The 20,555-nt window shown below is 36.7% G+C and overlaps 1 protein-coding gene across 1 annotated transcript in view; it reads left to right on the top strand.

The window, feature by feature from the left end:
* Positions 1-16,140, top strand: part of TAF4B (TATA-box binding protein associated factor 4b) — a 100,579-nt gene extending 84,439 nt beyond the window's left edge. The window contains exon 15 of the mRNA XM_069569212.1: positions 14,628-16,140. Within this exon, the coding sequence (XP_069425313.1) occupies positions 14,628-14,795 (168 nt within the window). The 3' untranslated portion in view covers positions 14,796-16,140. The remainder of the gene's footprint in view (positions 1-14,627) is intronic.
* The last annotated feature ends 4,415 nt before the right edge of the window (positions 16,141-20,555 follow it).

Below are 20,555 nucleotides of genomic sequence, written 5' to 3'. Positions count from 1 at the left end.
TCCTGGTTCAGTTTTGGAAGGTTATACTTTTCTAAGAATTCATCCATTTCTTCCAAATTGTCCGTTCTAGTGGCATATAGTTGCTTATGATCCTTTGTATTTCTGTGTTGTCAGTTGTGATTTCTCCATTTTCATTTCTAAATCTGTTTATTTTATTCTTCTCCCTTTTTTTCTTGATGAGTATGGCTAGTGGTTTGCGTATTTTATTTATCTTCTCAAAGAACCAGTTTTCAGTTTCGTTGATTTTTGCTTTAGTCTCCTTTATTTCTTTTTCATTTATTTCTGCTCTAATTTTTATGATTTCTTTCCTTCTACTAACCCTGGGGTTCTTCATTTCTTCTTTTCCTAGTTACTTTAAGTGTAAAGTTAGGTTATTTATTTGATTTTTCTCTTGTTTCTTGAGGTAAGCTTGTATTGCTATGAACCTTCCCCTTAGCACTGCTTTTACTGAATCCCATAGGTTTTGGGTTGTTGTGTTTTCATTTTCATTTGTTTCTATGCATATTTTGATTTCCTTTTTGACTTCTTCCTTGATTTGTCAATTAGCAATAATTTCAAATAGTTTACCTAACTTACTAATGATCCAGCCATCATAACAGTATTTATTTTGTTGAAAATAAAGATAGATTTTGTTTGACCTTATAACACATTGGCTTGAAAATGCTGGTATTCCTTTTAAGATTAAGTGGTTACAGTGTCAGATCAACTACATGGTGCTTATAGAATTTATATGCCTAGTATGTGTTTCTTTAAAGAGTGTTTGTTTGCTAAACAAAGCAAAGAAATTATTGCCACATAGATAAGTGTATACTCTTTCTGTCTAGAAACTGGCTAGACTACTGCCCTGTAAAATTGTGAAGATTTTAGGGGAAGAAAAGGGACTTTTTTGAAACTTTACTTAGTAATAAATACAAATCTTATTGAATCAGAATTGCTTTTAGACAAATATATTTTTTTTCCACAGTTGAATTTTAATTCAGAAATGAATGTCAGAAAATGTTAACAGTTTTGCTATTTCTCCCAGCTATTAAAGGTACATCCCTAAAATTCATTTCTTCTTTATTGCACTTTTTAAGTGTGTATACCTTCAAAATAAGGCATATCATTTAAGCAGACTTGTAACTATTATTAAACCAAGGATTCTTTAAATATTATTAGCCAAGCAAATTTTATTTGGACAGAATCTATAAAATGATTCTACAGCAGAACTGTAAATCTATATGCTTAGCCATTTATTGGTTAATGGCCTCTCTGTAACATTAATAATAGAAATCATCCCATTGTAGTATTTTGTGAGTAGATGTATAGGGGAAAAAAGATGAGAAAGGACCATTTTAGAATAGTATGTTGACAATACCATAAAGCAGTTGTGCTTCAATTAAAAACGAATAAATTTTTTAAAAAAGAAATATTGGAGTCTATATTTGCCTGCTTATATGCCAGGAATTGTTCTAAGCATTAGGAATATGACAGTAAGTAAAAAAGTTAAAAGAGAAAGAGAAATAGGGTATTGAATTCCATTGGCAAGAATATTTCATGCCATAGTTTATAGAAGTGTGATTTCTGAGAAAGTTGTATTAATTTTTATGTGTATTTAGAGATGAACTTTTGAAAAAATCCTGTACCTCAAATAGTGTTTTGTAACAGTTTGCTGTAGATATTATTAGAACTTTTTTTACAGAATTTGAGAATCTTGTGATAGTATCTATTGTAGCAACCTGCCTTTCTCTTTAGCTCCAATTGGATGTTTAAAGTATTAGAGTACTTTGATTTGAGGGGGAACAGGGTATGGAGAGGGAAGGGGATTTTCAGAAGACTATGGGCAAACAGCAATGAAAAAACTCAGGGTAAAGAAATAAATAATGATGGTATAAAGGAAACAAAGGTGCTTTAAGAATCTTTCCTGTATGTTTTCTTTTATTTTAGCCTGTATCTGGTTGCCCTTAACATAGAGTGGCCCTACTCTGCTAGAAGCCTAGTCCTCTGAAGGGCAACGTACATTATTAGGGCCCGAGCTGTTTTAAGTAAAGATATCTTAAGGCTTGAAAATTCACCTGTTTATTTTTTGGGCACCTGGTATAAAATTTTAAAAATCAAGTGGGAAATAAAGCTTTTTTAAGAAAAGAAACTAAAATTGTTTGAAGAAAAATCACAGCGTACTATGAAGCAGGGTTGAAGCAATGTAACAAGTGATAAAATGCCTTGTTTTGAAAAGAATGTTCTAGAGCTGTTACATAATAAGTATGTGACAAGGCTTGAGATAACTCAGAAGAAATAATTTGCATTAATTTCATAAATTTATATTAAGTGCTTACTATTTTGAAATTTTCATTCTTATGAAAAGTAAAAAATATTATAGTCACTTCATAGACAGCCTGAAATCACTTGAGCATTATACTGATTTGAATATACCTGAGAAAAACTTTACCATAGTGGCACAAACATTTGCCTTTCCTCGTGATTTGATATTAAATCCTCAGTGTCTTGAGCTTCCCACGTGGCTCAATGGTATAGAATCCACCTGCCTGTGTAGGAGAGGCAGGTTCAATCCCTGGATTGGGAAGATCCCCTGGAGAAAGAAATAGCAACCTACTCCAGTATTCTTGCCTGGACAATCCCATAGACAGAGGAGCCTGGTGGGCTACAGTCCATGCGATTGGAAGGAGTAACATGACTTAGCAACACTAAATAACAACACCTCAATGTCTTAGGATGCCTGCACCTATTCAATAAAAGAATAGCTTAGTGGAGTCCAAGAGCTATCTCCGAGTTTCTGAAGAAATCTGTGTGGTAGGTAGCCATTTTTTTCCCTCCATGCTAATCCTAACAACAGTATTTCCTGTCCCCTTCCCATTATTTCCGTTCCTTGCTGGTATGCCCCTTCAAGGAAATGAAAATTAGCTAGTTAAGTGCCAGGTAATGATGTACCTGTTTTTTAAAACAAGGACTCAGCAGCAACTTCCTGCTCATAGCCACAAATGAGGTCTGGGAAAGGTGGGACATCCTGGAAAGGTAATGATGGTACCAGAAAGTGTTCTATCCAAGAACAAATGGAACTATGGTGGTTTTGTGTGTCTGTCACATAAGAGGAAACATCAGGAGGCAGAGTGAGATGGGTTCCATTCTTTGTCTTCTTCAGAGAAGATGGTTAGAGAATTTCTGGATTTTATTACTAATTCTCCTAATTATTACTTTTCCAAGAATCATTTCAGGGATTTCCTTGGTAGTCCAGTAGCTAAGATTCCAAGCTTCCAGTGCAGGGGGCTTGGGTTCAGTCTCTGGTCAGGGGACTAAATCCCACATGCCACAACTAAGACCTGGCATAGCCAAATAAATAAATAAATTTAAAATAAAAGAATCATTTCAACACGGAGCAGGCTAGGGCTTTCAAAGCACTAGGCCTGTGATCTCGAACACAGAGTGCCCACAGATTTCTTTGTACCTGTCAGAAAATGTTATTTTGTTTTCATTTCTTAACTTTTCTTCTCAATTCCCACCCACCTTTATATAAGGATAGTTATATAGAATTATTAAAACCAAAGCTCTTTGGAATATAATATTAGACAGATTTCAGTGGTAACTTTCTTCCATTGTTTAAACTAGTATGAGTTTACTTACATATGTAATCTCTTAAGATCCGTTCCAGTACCTACAAGTTTCTTATGAAATGAAGAGGACACAATTTCTAGAAGAGTATAATCAAAAGGTAGATTATTGATTGAGGGGGTAAGAAAGAGGTCTCCTGTGTCTGCTAGAGTAAATTGCTTTTTATTTGGGAGAAGGAATGTTAACTCTGATCACGTTGAAAAATGTCAAAATGATATAAAAGTATTAAAAACAACTCTTTATGTTTCCTGGGTTACCCTTTCTAGAAATATCCATGCCTATATTAGGTTAAACCCTATCAACTTGCCATTTTCATAGATGAAAATCTAACAGGTATTGGCAATTCCACACCTACGATCAAATACATATATATATATATATATATATATATATACACACACACACACACAATTGCATATTAATAACTATAGTTTACCTTTATCAAGGACTTAGAATGTATTATCTTCTTGTTAACTCCTCTACTATTATTTTCTTTAAATGAAAAAATTCAGGTATAAGGAAGATGACTTTTCCAGAGTTCTGTAGTTAGTAAGTGGAGAACCCCAGATACATATCAAGAAATTTGATGTTTCTCTGTACTCTTAACCACTATAATGGGGTCATCCTAAAAGTACTGTTTTACAACTTGTGAAACAGTGTATATGGACATTTTCCTGTGCTGGTTACATACTTTTGTGCTATAATTCTGTTATCCACTGATAGACATTTAAAATATTTTCATTTGTTTATTATAAATAGTTAGCATTCTCTGTCATCATGTACCCATTTATTTTGCGGACTTGATTTCTAGAAGTGGGACTTCTGGGTCAAAGGATATTCACATGTTAAATTTAATAGGTGTTTCCATGTTACTTTCCAAGAAGTTTATGCCAGTTTCCACCACTGCATGAATGCCTATTTTCCCATTCCTTTATTAGTAACAGATGTGATCAGACATTTCAAAATGTTCCAGTTTCTACAACTTTTCATTTATTGTATCTATACCACTTCTCTCTGCCCTCTTCAAAGGTTGAAGTTCTATTTATGTATGGAACATGGTGCATGAGTGTGTCAACCTCTAAGATAGCCTATAAGGAGAATACTTGGGTTTTTAAATTTTTATTTAAGCATTAAAAATTTATGGACACTTCTTTTCATACCTTAGAAATGGGTGTATTTTGAAACAGACAACCGAGTTGAATTCTTAAGGGTATTTGAATGATCTATCTTACATGCTGCTGCTGCTGCTGCTAAGTTGCTTCAGTCGTGTCTGACTCCGTGCGACCCCATAGACGGCAGCCCACCAGGCCCTCCGTCCCTGGGATTCTCCAGGCAAGAGTACTGGAGTGGGTTGCCATTTCCTTCTCCAATGGGTGAAAGTGAAAAGTGAAACTGAAGTCGCTCAGTCGTGTCTGACTCTTCGCGACCCCATGGACTGCAGCCTACCAGGCTCCTCCATCCATGGGATTTTCCAGGCAAGAGTACTGGAGTGGGTTGCCATTGCCTTCTCCACGATCTTAAATAGATGTTATTTTGTTTACCATATTTACTAGTTTCCATGATTTGAGGGTGTAAGTAGATTATAATTGAAATATTAAGCGTGAAATGATTGGGGGAACACAGCAGTTTAAAATCTACTAGGGGACAAACAGAATTAGATATTTCAACAGATTTGTTTCTATAAATATCATGTAGATACATTAGAATTGAGAACATGTATCACTTTAGATAAAGAAGCTTTTTATGTTTTGAGGTATATTTTTTCACATTTAATTTTGCTCACACTTTCATTAACAAATCTGCCTCTTTTTCATAAATGACTTAAACATAAATCTGAATTTTAGTTGGATCTTTAAAATTTTCCAGAGATTTAAAGGCTGACTCTTTGTCAGCTATCTTCAGAGACTGCCTGTGAAATAAGTTGAATTGCACATTATGGGTTTATCTTTCATCCTTCTCAAATCCCCTTTAAGAGATAGTAAAGGAGAGAAAATGACATAAAAACACAAGAATAAAGAAAAGAGAACACAGTAATACAAGTATTTACTTAGTTAAAATAACCCTAAATTTCTCTGTGAAATATTCCTAAATAAAATGCTCAGATTTTCAATTAATGTTGTCAGTTAAAACCCAGGTTTTCATGGAAAACAGTTTATCTGCCTTAAGTATTGCAGCAGTACCTAGTTAGAGTATGTTCTTGAATTCCTATTTATGCAGTTTTTACTAAGAACTGTAGACAGTTTTGAAAACAGTAAATATAAGTTGTTATTGAAATGTTTGCTTTAACTTGTTTATTTGACTTATCAGACTGTGCCAGTTGTTTGTATTTTTAGTTGAGGTAAATTCATATACCACACCAGCACGTCTTATGCTTAGTATTTGCATGATTTATCGTTTCTCCGTTCTTTTACTTCCAACCTATCTGTGTCTTTATTTAAAGCTGGTTTCTTATGGCTAGGGCTAAGTCACTTCAGTCATGGACTCTTTGCCTCCCTATAGACCTTTCAGTCATGTCCTCTGTCCGTGGGGTTCTCCAGGCAAGAATGCTAGAGTGGGCTGCTGTGCCCTCCTCCAGGGGATCTTCCCAGGGATCAAACCTGCATCTCTTCGTCTCCTGCATTGGCAGCAGGGTTCTTTACCACTAGTGCCGCCTAAAGTAGCATGTAATTGAGTTTTGGATTTGTATCCAGTATGAAAATTTATTTGGACAATTGAGTTCATTTACATTTAATGAAGTTATTACTGTGATTGGATTTGAGTCTACCATATTGCTAATTTGTTTGTCCTTATTTTTGTTGCTGTTATTATTTCTCCTTTTCATCTTTTGAGTTAATCAAGTAGTGTTTTAGTATACCATTCTATATCCTCTTTTAACTTTTTAACTATACCTCTTTTATTTTTTTTTAATGGTTGCTATACAGATCTGTCTAAAGGTACAGTATGTATTGTTAACTGCTTACACTCAATCTTGAATTAATGCCACTTCACATACCATGTAAAAACCTTTTAACGTAGAATTCCATTATATAAATCCCTCCCATCCTTTGTGTTATTTGTCTTCACCTGTTTTACTTCTGTATGTTTTTAACCTCCATAGTACATTGTTATTACTTGATCATATATCACTTAAAGAACTTATGAAAATAAAAACAGCTTTTTAACATTTATCATTTCTAGTGCTCTTTCATTTTCCCTGTAAATTCATTTCTTTCTAGTATCATTTTCCATCAGTCTATATGCAATTAGTCAACCCTAGAATTACCAGAGTTTCAATTAGACAAAGCTACTATTAATACCTTTAAATATACTGGTAAACCTACCTTTACTTGTGAGGCACAGCAATCCTTACAGATACTGTAGCTGGTTTTTTTTAAAACATTTACAATGCTGAAAGGATAAAATTAAAGCTGGCTCTGAAAGAAAAATCTTTTACTGGCAATCCTTTAAAGAAATTCTCATAGAATAATAGATAAAACTTGTTTTTAGACATAGTTTACTTGAGTTTTTGGAGGACTTTGTAAGTGTCTTAATTAAAGGTTAAAAAAAAATAACCAGAGTATGAAGAAGAAAATCCTACTGATACAGGCTCTTCAGCTTGCAGTAAGTTACTGCTTTCCAGAATTGACATTTATTTGGTTGCTTGCTGTTCTTGTGTGTTGTATTAGTTGGTGGGTTGAAGACTTGCTGACTGTTTGGAGAAAGTGACAGAAAATAGCCTTTTGAGTAAATACCGTCTGGTGGCAGCTTTGTGGGGATGAATAATGTAGAAGAACAAGTCATCAAAAGACTTTACCTTTCAGGTCTTCTCCCCGATTTATTTGGCTAAAAGGTAAGAATAGCAGCAGGATCTTGATTTAAAAGCCCGTAGTATGGCTCATTTTCACTGTTTTGGTCATTCACATAACTGATATTATTGAGTCATACTTTGTGCAGAAGTGCACAACATGTTGATTGGATAGCAGCTAAGTGCCATACATATAAAATATTCACAAGTCCAAAATCCTTCCTTTCCAGTGAGTGGGCAAATTTTTAGGTAGTCATGTTGCATTGAACACATGTAATGGTTAAGTAGAGAGCACTGAAGTCCCCAGGAGATGCCCCTCACCTCAGCCAGGGCTAAGTATGTTTGTAACACTGGAAAAACACGTTACCTGAGTTGAGTCTTGAAGAACTTAGTCAGGTGCTGTGATACAAGGGTAGGACAGAGACTGGAGAAGGAATCCCAGGAGGAGAGAAGTAACTCTCGGAACAAACTGGAAAACACATTCTATGGCCTGATCAATAGTTTGAGTAGTAGGAAGGAAACGAGAGATGAGAATGTGGAGAGAGGCTTTGGCATGCTCGTGGTTGACTGTGTCATGGTTAGATACTTGGACCTGGTCCTGGAGAAGATTTTTAGCCACTGGAGTGTTTTAAATAGGAAAATGGTATTACCAGATTATTTATTTGAGAAAGATCCTTCTCACTGCAGTGTGAACGCTATTAATACTGAAAATAGGAAGATTTCTTAAAAGGCTGATGAAGTAATCTCAGGCATGGAAGTGAAAATGTAGAAAGATGTGGATTATTTGGAAACTATTACGGAGATAGAACTAATAAATGATAGTTGGGATATAGAAGGTAGGTTTGAGGGTGACACCCAGTTTTCTGGCTTAGGCATTGGAGGTGAATGGTTTTACCATTCCTTTAAGTGAGAAAGAGAAGAGGAAAACAGAAGTAATGACTTACAGCTGTCTTCCCCAGCCTCTGGTAAAGAATCCACCTGCTAATGCAGGAAACACAGGTTTGATCCCTGGGTTGGGAAGATCCCCTCGAGAAGGAAATGGCAACATGCTCCAGTATTCTTGCCTGGGAAATCCCATGGACAGAGGAGCCTGGCGGGCCACTCGCAGAAGAGTCTGACACAACTGAGTGACTAAACAACAAAAATGACTTGCCACATTCTTTATGAGGAAGTTGAACAGTGAGATCTAGAACTGAAGAAGGTGTTCTTTTGGAGATAAAGATGAGAGTGGTTATTAGCACAGGGCAACCAGTATTGTCTTTATAGCTCTCACAATTGCGCCACTAGAATTAGAATTCAACTTTACCAGCTGAGCCACAATGGAAGCCTGGAGTTGGAATTCAGAACCCAGGATTACGTGTCACATCAGTCCATTTAGACATATTGCTTCTGTAAAAGACTGCTGAAACACAGAAAGCTAGAGGTGACAAAATTCTAGGGTGGAAATTACCATGCAGAGTTGTCTGTGTTCTGAAATAAAGGTGATAGAGGTGAAGATCTATTACTTCAAGAGTTCTGCTTGTTGACCAGCAGAGGGCAGGCAACAACGCGGCTCAGTATCCATAACTTCTGCTCTGTGTTGCCCTTCAGGCCTGGAAGCTCAGGCCTTCTAGTATAGACTTTTGGTGTTCTTGTTACATGAAGGCCAGGCATCCAGGACACTTTTATCTATCCTTGCTTCCAAGACTTAGAAGATGTTTGGGTTTTGTTCTGGAGCCAGATCTGCTTTCCACTCACTGTTCCCTCTGTCTGGTTCTTACTTTTCCTTCAAGTTTAAGACTAGAGTACATCCCTTAAGAGCTGCCATGGTGACATGGGGTTAGAATAATATGAAGAGAGTCTGAGAAATGTAATGGCTCTTTGCCTTCTAGAGGTACGAATGTCCAGCTTTTGTTCCTGGTTAACTGTTAAGATTCAAGGACATGTTTGTGTTTTTCTTGGTCTTACGATTCAGAGACTAGAATGGAAGGAATGGACATTGGCTCATGGAGATAGTGCTGATACGCCTGGTTGGTTCTGTAAGGCAGCACTGCCACTCCTCCACTATTTGATTTGAGGAGCTCGTGAAAACCTTCCTGTCCCAGGACACATCCTTCATCCACTTGCTGTATGTCTGTAATACCCATTAGTTTCCTTTGTAGCTTTAAGCATTCAAAGCTTAACTTAAATTTAAAATTTTCACAAAGAGGGACATGGTTGGGGTGGCAGGACAAATTATCAATATTTCTTTAAACTAACCAGGACTTAGAAGAACAGGACTTAGGCAGGAACGTTTAATTCGATTTAACTAAGGGGTGCAAGAAAGATCTTGGAACTAGGGTTACACTGTTTCCGATTTACAAACCGCCTCCCATCTGACAAATGACATTTATAGAGAATATACTGTATGCCAGGCATTGTTCCTATTTAGTCCTTAGGCCAATCTTATAATCTCAGTTACTATTCGTGTTTTGCAGATTAGGAAACAAAAGCACAGAAAAGTTAAGTAATTTTTCTGAGGTTACTGTGGAGGAGACAACCTATATGCACCACCATTCAATCCTCTGCTGTATTTTAATTTTTTCATTTATTTATTAAGCTAATTTATTTTTGACTCTGCTGAGGCTTCATTGCTGCATATAGGGTTTCTCTAGTGGTGAGCAGTGGCTACTCTATAGTTGCAGGGTCCGGGCTTCTCATTGCAGTGGCTTCTCTTGTTGCAGAGCATGGACCCTAGGGATGTACAGGCTCAATAGTTGTGGCATGTAGACTTAGTTGCTCCATAGCATGTTGAATCTTCCTAGACCAGGAATCAAAACCATGTCCCCTGCATTGGCAGATGGATTCTTAACCACTAGACCACCCAGGAAGTCCCCCAGATAACTTGAATTGAATTAGTACATGGGCTAGCGTGAATTCGCTAGTATAGCAGCAACATAATTTAAGAAAACATAGGTAGAGACTCTTTTAAAAGTTAGACCTCACAGCACCTGCCTGCTGTATTGAGAAATATGGATAATTGGTTATTTTTAATTACTTACTGATAACTGATACTGTTCAAGTGTTCCTTATCAAAAAAGGATCAAAAAAAGATCAAAAAAGTTCCTCTAAAAATATGCAACTTTGTTTACTGATATAATTGAACAACTTAAGGCTATTCATTGGAAGGACTGATGCTAAGGCTGAAACTCCAATACTTTGGCCACCTCATGCAAAGAGTTGACTCATTGGAAAAGACCCTGATGCTGGGAGGGATTGGGGGCAGGAGGAGAAGGGGACGACAGAGGATGAGATGCCTAGATGGCATCACTGACTCGATACACATCAGTCTGAGTGAACTCCAGGAGTTGGAGATGGACAGGGAGGCCTGGTGTGCTGCGATTCACGTGGTCGCAGAGTCGGACATGACTGAGCAACTGAACTGAACTGAATGAAGGCTAACGTAATTGACCTGGTAGTTTTAGAGAATGCTTACATTTAGGTTTGGTTATGATTCTGAAAACATCTGTTGTACACTTAGTAAGTGAATTATTTCTTTCATCTTCATTGAATTTCATCTTCTCTTTTCCCCTCTTTTCATCTAAATGAAGAATACAAATTAAGGAGTACCTTCATGTAGAAAGTCGGTCGGGAAAACCTTCTATTTCAGAAACAAATAGTACATTGTCCCAAGAGGTTTTTGTTTTTTGGTTTTTTTTTTCTTCTTAAAACTTCTCGTCTCCTAAGTACATTTGTGTTCTTTGGCACTGACTGAATAGCATAACCAGAAATCAGTCCTAGACAACTTTGGGCAAAAAGACTTGGTGAGAAAGAAGAAAATGAAAACTGATGGTGAGGGCAGATTTTGAGTTTTTACAGCTCTGGGTTCCACCCTCCTTACCGTGGATAATTAAGAGGTAGCTGACTGTTCTGGCCAGGTCAGTGGGAAGCTGACAAGTCAGACTGTGGATTTTCCCACATCATCAGCCTAGGAATAAAATTGCTATATATTTGTATCTAAGTTCAAGAAAGACTGGCTTTCCAAGCCAGCCACTGGTTTGGGAGAAGAGAACGCTGTCACCTTCGTAAAGTTGTGAATTATAAAAGACATTTCTGTTGGGTTACTGCATGTCCCTTGGGGTTTGTTTCATTTATAACATTGCCTCAGGCCTTCTGCGGCATCCTGTTGGAATGACCTCCTTTTCAACCCTGTGCTGGCAGCTGCAATGTGGCTCTTTCCCGGGGATCCTTCAGGCTGCTCACGTGATCAACATGAACTGTGACCCCTTTGTTCCTTACCCAGATGATTAGTTTTCCTTCTTTTTTTTTCTATTTAATAATTTTGCCTTATTTTCTGTCCTCTTTTTCCTCTTCACTTCCCTTTTTATTTCCTACATACACAAGACTTTGGGTAGTAATTTAAGTTCTTTTATTGAACTATACCATCAATGCAGAAAAGTACACAGATCATAAGTCAGCTCACTGAATTTTCACAGCATGAACATACCCATGCAGACAGTCCTCGGGACAAGGAAGAGAACATCACCAGAATCCCAGCAAACCTCTCCTGTCCCCTTTTCTGGTTACCATTCTTCTCCCTTAAAGAGAATCATTATCCTGACTTCTACAGCTTTGCCTGTTTTTTAAATCTAGAAATGGAATCAAACCATGTGTATTCCCTTTGCACCTATAACCTTTCATTGAACATCCTTGTGACTTGTCCATGTCAATCTGTTTATTCCTGCCGTGTAGTAGTCCATTTATGTGCATAGTCCCGAGTTTATTCTGTTCTTCATGGACATTTGGATTGTTTCTAGTTTAGGGCCATTATGAATGGTACTGCAGATGTTCTCATACATGTCTTTTGATTAAAAGACATGACATATTTCTGGATATTTACATAGAAATTGCCAAGACTTAGTGTATCCATCTAACCATTTAAATTTCACGTCAAACACTGCATGGATGATTTTTGGTGAATTCTTGTTAGGAAACATTTGTAAACATAGAGATTCAGCTTCAGCATGTCTAATCTTTGGCTATGAAAAATGCCTCTACTTAAATGTGCAGTAGTTTTAAACAGATAACTCCTATATACAACAAAATTGCCTCTCAGTCATGTGTTTTATTAACTTTCTTCCTAATGTGAACTTTTATCCAGCATTTCAAAGCTGAGTAGGTGGGCCCATTCTGTAAAAATCTTACCAGAATATTTTGATGGTAATAATTTACAAGAGTTAAGATTTCATGTTTGTTACACGGCCTCTAAGTAGCAGTGCTCTAAAAGCAGGAAAGAGTGATGTGCCGGTGCTTGACTGTCATGCTTAGTCAGAGCTACAGAGGCTGGTACTCATATTTGTACAAATTTATACCAAGACACCTGCAAAGATGATGAGAAACAGGCTCTACACCATAGAGGGTCTCCAGGAGAAGTAACCAGACAATTGTGTAGCCAAGAGTAGTCTTTTTGTTCTTTTTTTAAAGTCACGACTTTCCAAAACTTGTTTCATGAATGCTTCTGAATAAGTTTAACCTAATGAGTGTAGAAATGTGATTGTGATATCATATGCCTTCGAAACGGAATAGTATCTTTGAAGGAAAGTTTATTTGTGAAATAAAATGTTCCAGTCATTCTGTGAACATGTATGGAATTAAGTTGACTTGCTTTGACCATAGTGTTTTGGAGACCTTCAAGGGAATTTCCTTACCTTCCATCAAAATAAAGAAGAAAAAATAAAAAACAGAAAGAGGGAATAATTAAAATTTGATGGTTATAAAAATACAGTAATGGAACCATCAGATTCACTTCCCATCTTAGGTAGATAGCTTTCCTTTAGAAGAAAGTCTTTTGAGTAGGGAAAGGAGAGTTGCCATTCCAGTTGAGATGGTTTTGAAACAAAGTATAGTAAAAATAAAATAAAAGAATGAGAGAATAAAAGATTCATCTTTGCCAAATTATTCTGAGTATTCTATATTTTTGTTTCTTATTCCAGTCTTTTTTTAAATAGTGATATATAGACATACTGATAAGAGAATTTATAGATTTCATTCTATTTTGAGTGACATTTAGAACTCACACTGGAGATTGTTCTGTTTTAAATCAGTACGTTCAATTGAGAAAGTATTGCTGATAATTTGTGTTGTCCTGTGTACTTGGCTAAGCCCTAGATGACATAGAAATAATAGTCCCTGTCCTCAGAAAGCTTACAATCTAGTGGGTATGGCATGTACAAATTACAGTGTAAAGCAATTGCCACAGAGAGAATTCTTGCAGGAAAGGAGAAGGCAAGTAGACCCATTTAAAGTGAGTCTTAAAGGATAAGTAGATTGGCCTGGAATGGCCTTTTGCTGATCTTGGCAGTGAGAAGTAAGGCTAAAGGGAAGCAGGTAATGAGTTTGTACCTGATATGGTATTCCAGGTGACACAGTGGTAAAGAATCTACCTGCCAAGGCAGGAGATGCAGGTTCAATAATTGGTCTGGGAAGATCCCTGGAGAAGGAACTGGCAACCCACTCCAGTATTCTTGCCTGGGAAGTCCCATGGACAGAAGAGCCTGGGAGACTAGAGTCCGTGAGGTCGCAGAATTGGACACAGCTAAGTGACTAAGCAACACAACATAGAACAGACCAAGAGCATTCACTTTAGACCAGGTTAAAAATCGAGTCTCTGCTCAGTGTTGCTGTCTGACCTTAAACAGGTTGTGTCAACCTATCCAAGCTAAAATTTCTCGTTTACTTAGTGGTGACAGTGCCCATGTAATGTGCCACAGCGTTGTTGGAAAGATGAGATCCTGTGCAGAAGTGTAGCTCTCACAGTATATATCCTACTACGTATATATACTACTTTTATAATTGACATACAAAAGATGGCACACATTTAAAGTGTGTGATCTGAAAGTTTCTTCCACAAATACACACCAGTGACATCATTGCCACAGTCGAGTTATGACCACATCCAGCACTTCCAAAAGTTTTTGTAGGACCTTGAAAGAGAACAGTCAGCCCTGCTGTGTGGGCAAAGAACAGAGTGCATTGGAGAAGTCAGTTAAGAGGCTGCGGCTGTGGTCCAGGTAAGAAAAAGAGTGAGGGCATGAAGCAGGTGTGCCGGCCACAGCCTCCCTAACAGCCTGCACTGCTGGAGGACCAGGTCGAGCTCCACCGTGATGTGACCTCCAGCACCCAACTCAGGAGCTAGAGGAGGGCAGCCTCTTGCTGAACTGACAGATTCTCTTTGAAAGATGGCTTACTTTAAACTTGCTTCTCCCTTTATTTTGTTTAGGGTTTAAAAGACAACCTGTTTGCTTCTGGGACGTCCAGTCTGGCAGCCAGCAAGCAGCTGGTTCGTCCAAGAATCACAAGAATCTGCCTCAGGGACCTGATCTTCTGTATGGAGCAGGAGAGGGATATGAAGTATTCCCGAGCTCTGTACCTGGCCCTCCTGAAGTGACCACAGCCCCGTCATCCAGACCCTTGCTACTTTACTGCCAAAGAAGACGTCAAGAGCGTTGTTGCACATTTCAGTTTCTAGAAGATAATCACCAGTAGGGGAGACCATTGTTTACAGTTACAAACTTTTACTAAATCGTGCTTATATATCCCATGAGGTTCTTAATAACTAGGATTCAGCTTTGTCTCCTGAAAATTGGTTGTGACATATGGTTTACACCGTAGTAGGCCTCTGCCTTCGTACGTGTTTAATTACAGCAAGGCTTTGTTTGTTACTGCCTGCTTCACTTGTTAACAGGTAAGGTGTCTCTCCCTGTTACATTCTGCACTGAGATGCAGGGGGACAAGAGGAGGAGTCTTTACTTACCAGAAAACTGTATGTATTTCATCCTACATGGAACCTGACTCAAAGCATTAGGTTTGCTGGGCTTGAATCAGAAGTTGCTAAGCTAACTATGACAGTCACCTTCTGTGGTTGAAGGTGACAAGCCACAGGGAAAGGCCCAGTGGTGACTTTGGTCAGCTGAGACCCATTGATGTCAAAACATTGACAAATGGTGATAGTTTGTGCCCGAGGTTCCCTGGTTCATGTCACTATGTGCTGCTTCTGATACCAAGCGGACATCCTTGTCAGGGAAGGATGCTATACATTGAAGCTGCTGGTACACCTCATTGAAAAATGGAAAAGATAGTATACAAAGGAATGATGGGGTACTGCCTTCAAACTGATGGAGGGAAAATGAAAATAGACTCATAACAGGAAATATGCTTTATACACCTAAGAGGAGGCAGATCAAATTGGAACTCCAAAGCAGCCAGTACATGTTTTGTTGACAGGGAAAAAAAAAATCACAGCCCAACCAAAAAGGAAAATGTGTCAAACATTTTCAAATTACAGTATTTCAAAAGAAAGAAGTTATTCTTTGTTTTGTGTATTGCTTTAAATCTCAAGAAAGATAGTTTTATAAACTCTTTTAGCCTAAGTTTTAAGCATCTTGTTGCACTAAAAAAAAAATCCTAATTGATGATTAGAAATTTTTAACAATGGATTCCACTTTGGGTTCTGTACACAAAAGGTAATGTCAGCATCTTACTCTGGAGATCTTGGCCCTGCATATATTATGAGAAGCATGTTACATGTATACTCCTCTGAAGAGGAGGCTGACATTTTTCAAAGCAAACCCTTTTTTTTTTTTTTAATTCAACTTTTGTGGCATATGGCTGGTGAAAAAATAACTGTAGTTAGAATCACATACAGAAAGAGTGAGTAAATCCTCCAAAGAAGGTTTTTAAATAAGGGGGTGGGGGAGGAAGCTGTGCTTCTTAGAAAAAGAGTTAAGGGTGGGGGGGGGGGGAACCTCAAGTATGTTATTCTTCATCCTGTTCTTCCCTCTGGGACTGTTATGGCCATACTCTGTACTGTAGTAAGTTTTAAATTGGCCACATTTTCTGTTTCAGCAAGTTATTATGTAAAAATGCTATAAATTATGTATATGTTTAAAAAAAGTCCTTTAAGAAGAGATCTATACCTAAAGTTGTTTTTGTATATTTAAATGCTTAGCTTTATTTTTTGGTAAAGTGCAGCACACTCCCATATTTGTGTATAATCTTCTTGATCAGATGTTTAAAATTATTGCAAATACTTCATTAAAATAATTATTTTATTATAAGAATAACGTTGCACAATCACTGACTTGGGCAACATCTCTGGAACTCTGCCCATGAAGCTGGGGGCTGGGCAGTGAATCTTTCTTGGCTTGGATTGTTACTCTGGAGAATGAGCATTCTAGAACCTCACTTCAGATCCAAGCTCCTATATCACTTTCTTTGACATAATTGTAAATTTGCATGGTATTTGACTCACAATGAAAGCTACGCATATTCATTACAAAAGCTTTTCTTGACCCGTCAAAGTTTTCTTACAAAGCTATTCCTTTTTCCAAATTTATATTTATTATACATTTTAAACTTAGGGTCATGGAGTAGATCTTACACACAAAAGGACAAACACAGTGGACCCAAGGCATTCCTCCAGTTTGCAGAATGGTGGCCCTTGGGCCAATTTGATCTCTTAAGTGAATTCTGTGTAACTCACATGTTGCTGCCAATATTTTACTTCACAAAAGTATATTTCCAGTTCTTTTGAAAAATTAGATGATCTGGAGTCATTCGTTGTACCCGTTTGTGTGACGACCTTCTGGAGTCAAACCACTGGCCATCCGCTTCAAATGTGAGGGCGCAAGCTCACAATCCCTTGCCTGATCGCTTTAAGCACTGGCGTTTCAGGCTCTCTGCCTTCATAATAGATTTACTTTGTGTGATGAAAACCAAAAGAGCAAAGTGCCAGAAATTCTCCATCTATTTACTGTATTTAAGCAACTTTATTGAGACATGTTTTACATATAAAATTCACCATTTTATTTGTTTAATTTTAATATGACTGATGAACCTTTTAAATTATTTCTTCACGGATATCTATAAGATTTGTCTCTTTAAAAAAAGTGAATTTAACATTCTTTCAAAGCCTGTATTTGTCTTTTTCTTTTTTTATTGAATGAAAGTTTCAATTCTATAATGCTTTAGTGTTTTACAATTTTCAGAAGTTTCACACATATGACTTCATGTAATCCTATAATAACCCTTTTTTCCCTACTCCTTTTTTGTCCCCTTCCCTCTTTCTACTGGTAACTACTAGTTTGCTCTCTATATCTATGAGGCTGCTTCTTTTTTGTTTTTATTCACTAGTTAGATTTCCATTCGTAAGTAATATCATATGGTATTTGTCTTTCTCTGACTTATTTCACTTAGCTTAATGCCCTCCCATCCATGTTACTGCAAATGCAAATTTTCATTCTTTTTATGGCTAAGTAGTATTCCATTGTGTGTATATACATATATATATACACAGCACATCTCTATTCTTTCATCTGTTGATGGACATTTTGGTTCCCTCCATACCTTGGCAATTATAAATAATGCTGCTATGAACATTGGGGTGCATGTATCTTTTTAAATTAGCATTTTGGGTTTTTTTTTTATTTTAATCTATACCCAAGAGTGGAATTGCAGGGTCATATGATAAGTTCTAGTTTTAGCTTTTTGAAAAACCTTCATTTTTCCACAGTTGGCTGCACCAATTTACATTCCCACCAACAGTGTATGAGGGTTCCCTTTTCTCCATATCCTCACCAACATTTGTTACTTGTGGGTTGGTTGGTTGTTTTGTTTTTTTGGGTGATACCCATTCTGACAGGTGTGAAGTGATATCTCATTGTGGTTTTAGTTTGTATTTCCCTGATGACTAGTGATGTTGAACATATTTTCATATGCCTGTTGGCCACCTGCATTTCCTCTTTGGAAAAATGTTCTTCTGCCCACTTTTCAATTGGGTTTTTTGTTGTTTCTGTTGTTTTTTGATGTTGAGTTATATGAGTTGTTCATATATGTTGGATATCTGATTGGTCATATCATTTGCAAGTATTTTTTCCCATTCAGCAGGTTGTCCTTTTATTTTATTGATGGTTTCCTTTGCTGGGCAAAAGCTTTAAAATTTAATTAGGTTCCATTTGTTTATTTTTTCTTTTGTTCCTTTGCTTTAGGAGACAGATCCAAAAAATATTGCTGCAATTTATGTCAAAGGGTATTCTGCCTGTGTTTTCCTCTAGGAGTTTTATAGTATTCAGTCTTACATTTAGGTCTTTAATCCATTTTGAAGTTTATCTTTTTAAATGGTGTTAGAGAATTTCTAATTTAATTTTTTTACAAGTAGCTGTCTGGTTTTCCCAACACCATTTATTAAAGAGACTGTCTTTTCTCCATTGTATATTCTTGCAGCCTTTTTCATAAATTAATTGACCATCGTGTATGTGTTTATTTCCTGTTCTATTGATCTGTGTGTCTGTTTTTGTGCCAGTACCATACTGTTTTGATTATTGCAGCTTTGTAATATAGTCTGAAGTCAAGGAGTATGATTCGTCCAGCTCTTGTTATTTTTTCTCAAGATTGTTGTAGCTATTGGGATTTTTTGTGTTCCCTTACAAATTTTAAGATTATTTGCAGTTGCAAAAAATGCCATAGGTATTTTGATAGGGATTGCATTGAATCTGTAGAGTCAGTGCCTTGAATAGTATGGTCATTTAAACAACATTAATTCTTCCAATTCAAGAACATAGTATAACTTTCCATTTGTTGGTGTCATCTTCAGTTTCTTTCATCAGTGTCTTATAGTTTCCCAAGTACAGGTCTTTTACTTCTTAGGTAGGTTTATTCCTAGGTGTTTTATTGTTTTTTATACAGTGGTCAATGAGCTTGTTCCTTAATTTCTGATAGTTCATTGTTAGTGTATAGAAATGCAACAGATTTCTGTATATTAATTTTGTATCCTGCAAATTTATCAAATTCATTGGTGAGCTCTAGTTTTCTGATAGCATCTTTTTTGTAATGTGTCATCTACAAACAGTGACAGTTTTACTTCTTCCTTTTTAGTCTAGATTCCTGTTATTTCTTTTATGATTCTGTGGCTAGAATTTCCAAAATTATGTTGAATAAAAATTAAAGCCTGTATTTCTTGAAATCTGCTTTGAGGTAAATTTTGTTTCATTAGAATTTTGGCAGAACTTTATTTAGAATTAAAAGCATTTATACTAGTTATGTCATAGTTGCAGCAATAAACAAAAACCCACAAGCAGTATTAGGGCATATTCTTTAGAAAAATAAGGAACCAGGATCTCAGGATGATTGAGTTGGACTTCATACCTACTTGTACAATGAACCAAGTGTTTGTGAAACTTTAATGTTAGCAGGAGTCAGTGATTCTACAGGAAATAAAAGTATAATATAGCCTATGTTTATATATGACCTGGTTCCAATTTTTGTTTTTAATGTCATTAGCTTTTCAGATATTTTCATATGCCTTGCTGCACTGAAACAGCTTTTTTTCTTTTAAACATTTAAGCACAGTTTACATCTAATAAGCAGAGTAATTCTTATATCCATGGCATTGCCTATTAAGTTTCTTGTAGGGTTGGAAGTAGTAATGAAGCCATCCTGTTATTTTAAAATTTTTCATTGAAACTATTATAGATATTGTGAACAATCAAACCATATATCAGAGCATGCCAAAGTAATTCTACTAACAGACTGCAGAGGTCCTGTGCTCCCCTCCCTCGGTTCACCCACTTTTTCCAGTTTCATATCTCTCTCACCAGACATAGTCTGTATACACATAAGCATGTAGTTGTGGATTCTTCCTTTATTTATGTATGGGAGCATACTGATCTATCCATTGCCATTTTCACAATCTCATTATTATTATTCAGTTTATACTGTGTCCCAGGCCAGGAATCCTAGAAAAATCTTGATGCAAATCTTTGGGAAAACTACACTGAAATTTTCCTTGAGGGATTTTAGTCTCAGATTTTCTTACTGTTTAGTAAATTTTCTTTTCTCACTAGAAGAATCCAGTCTTATCTGAGTGTGTCAGCAATGTTCCTCTACCAAACAGGCATCATGAAAAAAATTAGCAAGGGGAGTAGAGGTTTCCTCTGGCAGGAGGTAGGGAGAAGGAAAGGGGAAAAATCACTTAAGCTAAGAACTGAGTGTACCAGTTATAAAGTTTCACTGACAGGACCCTCCCACCATGAACACTAGGATTGTAAGTTAACCTGACTTGAGGGTCACTCCAGCCTCTTTTTTTGTAAGATTGACATTCTTCATTTAAAGGTAATAAGTAGATCTTAATAGAAAGTGAAAGAAAGAAAGT

Source organism: Ovis canadensis, chromosome 23 (genome assembly GCF_042477335.2).
Source record: "Ovis canadensis isolate MfBH-ARS-UI-01 breed Bighorn chromosome 23, ARS-UI_OviCan_v2, whole genome shotgun sequence".
Taxonomy (NCBI): Eukaryota; Metazoa; Chordata; class Mammalia; order Artiodactyla; family Bovidae; genus Ovis; species Ovis canadensis.
This window is presented reverse-complemented; position numbering and strand designations above follow the sequence as displayed.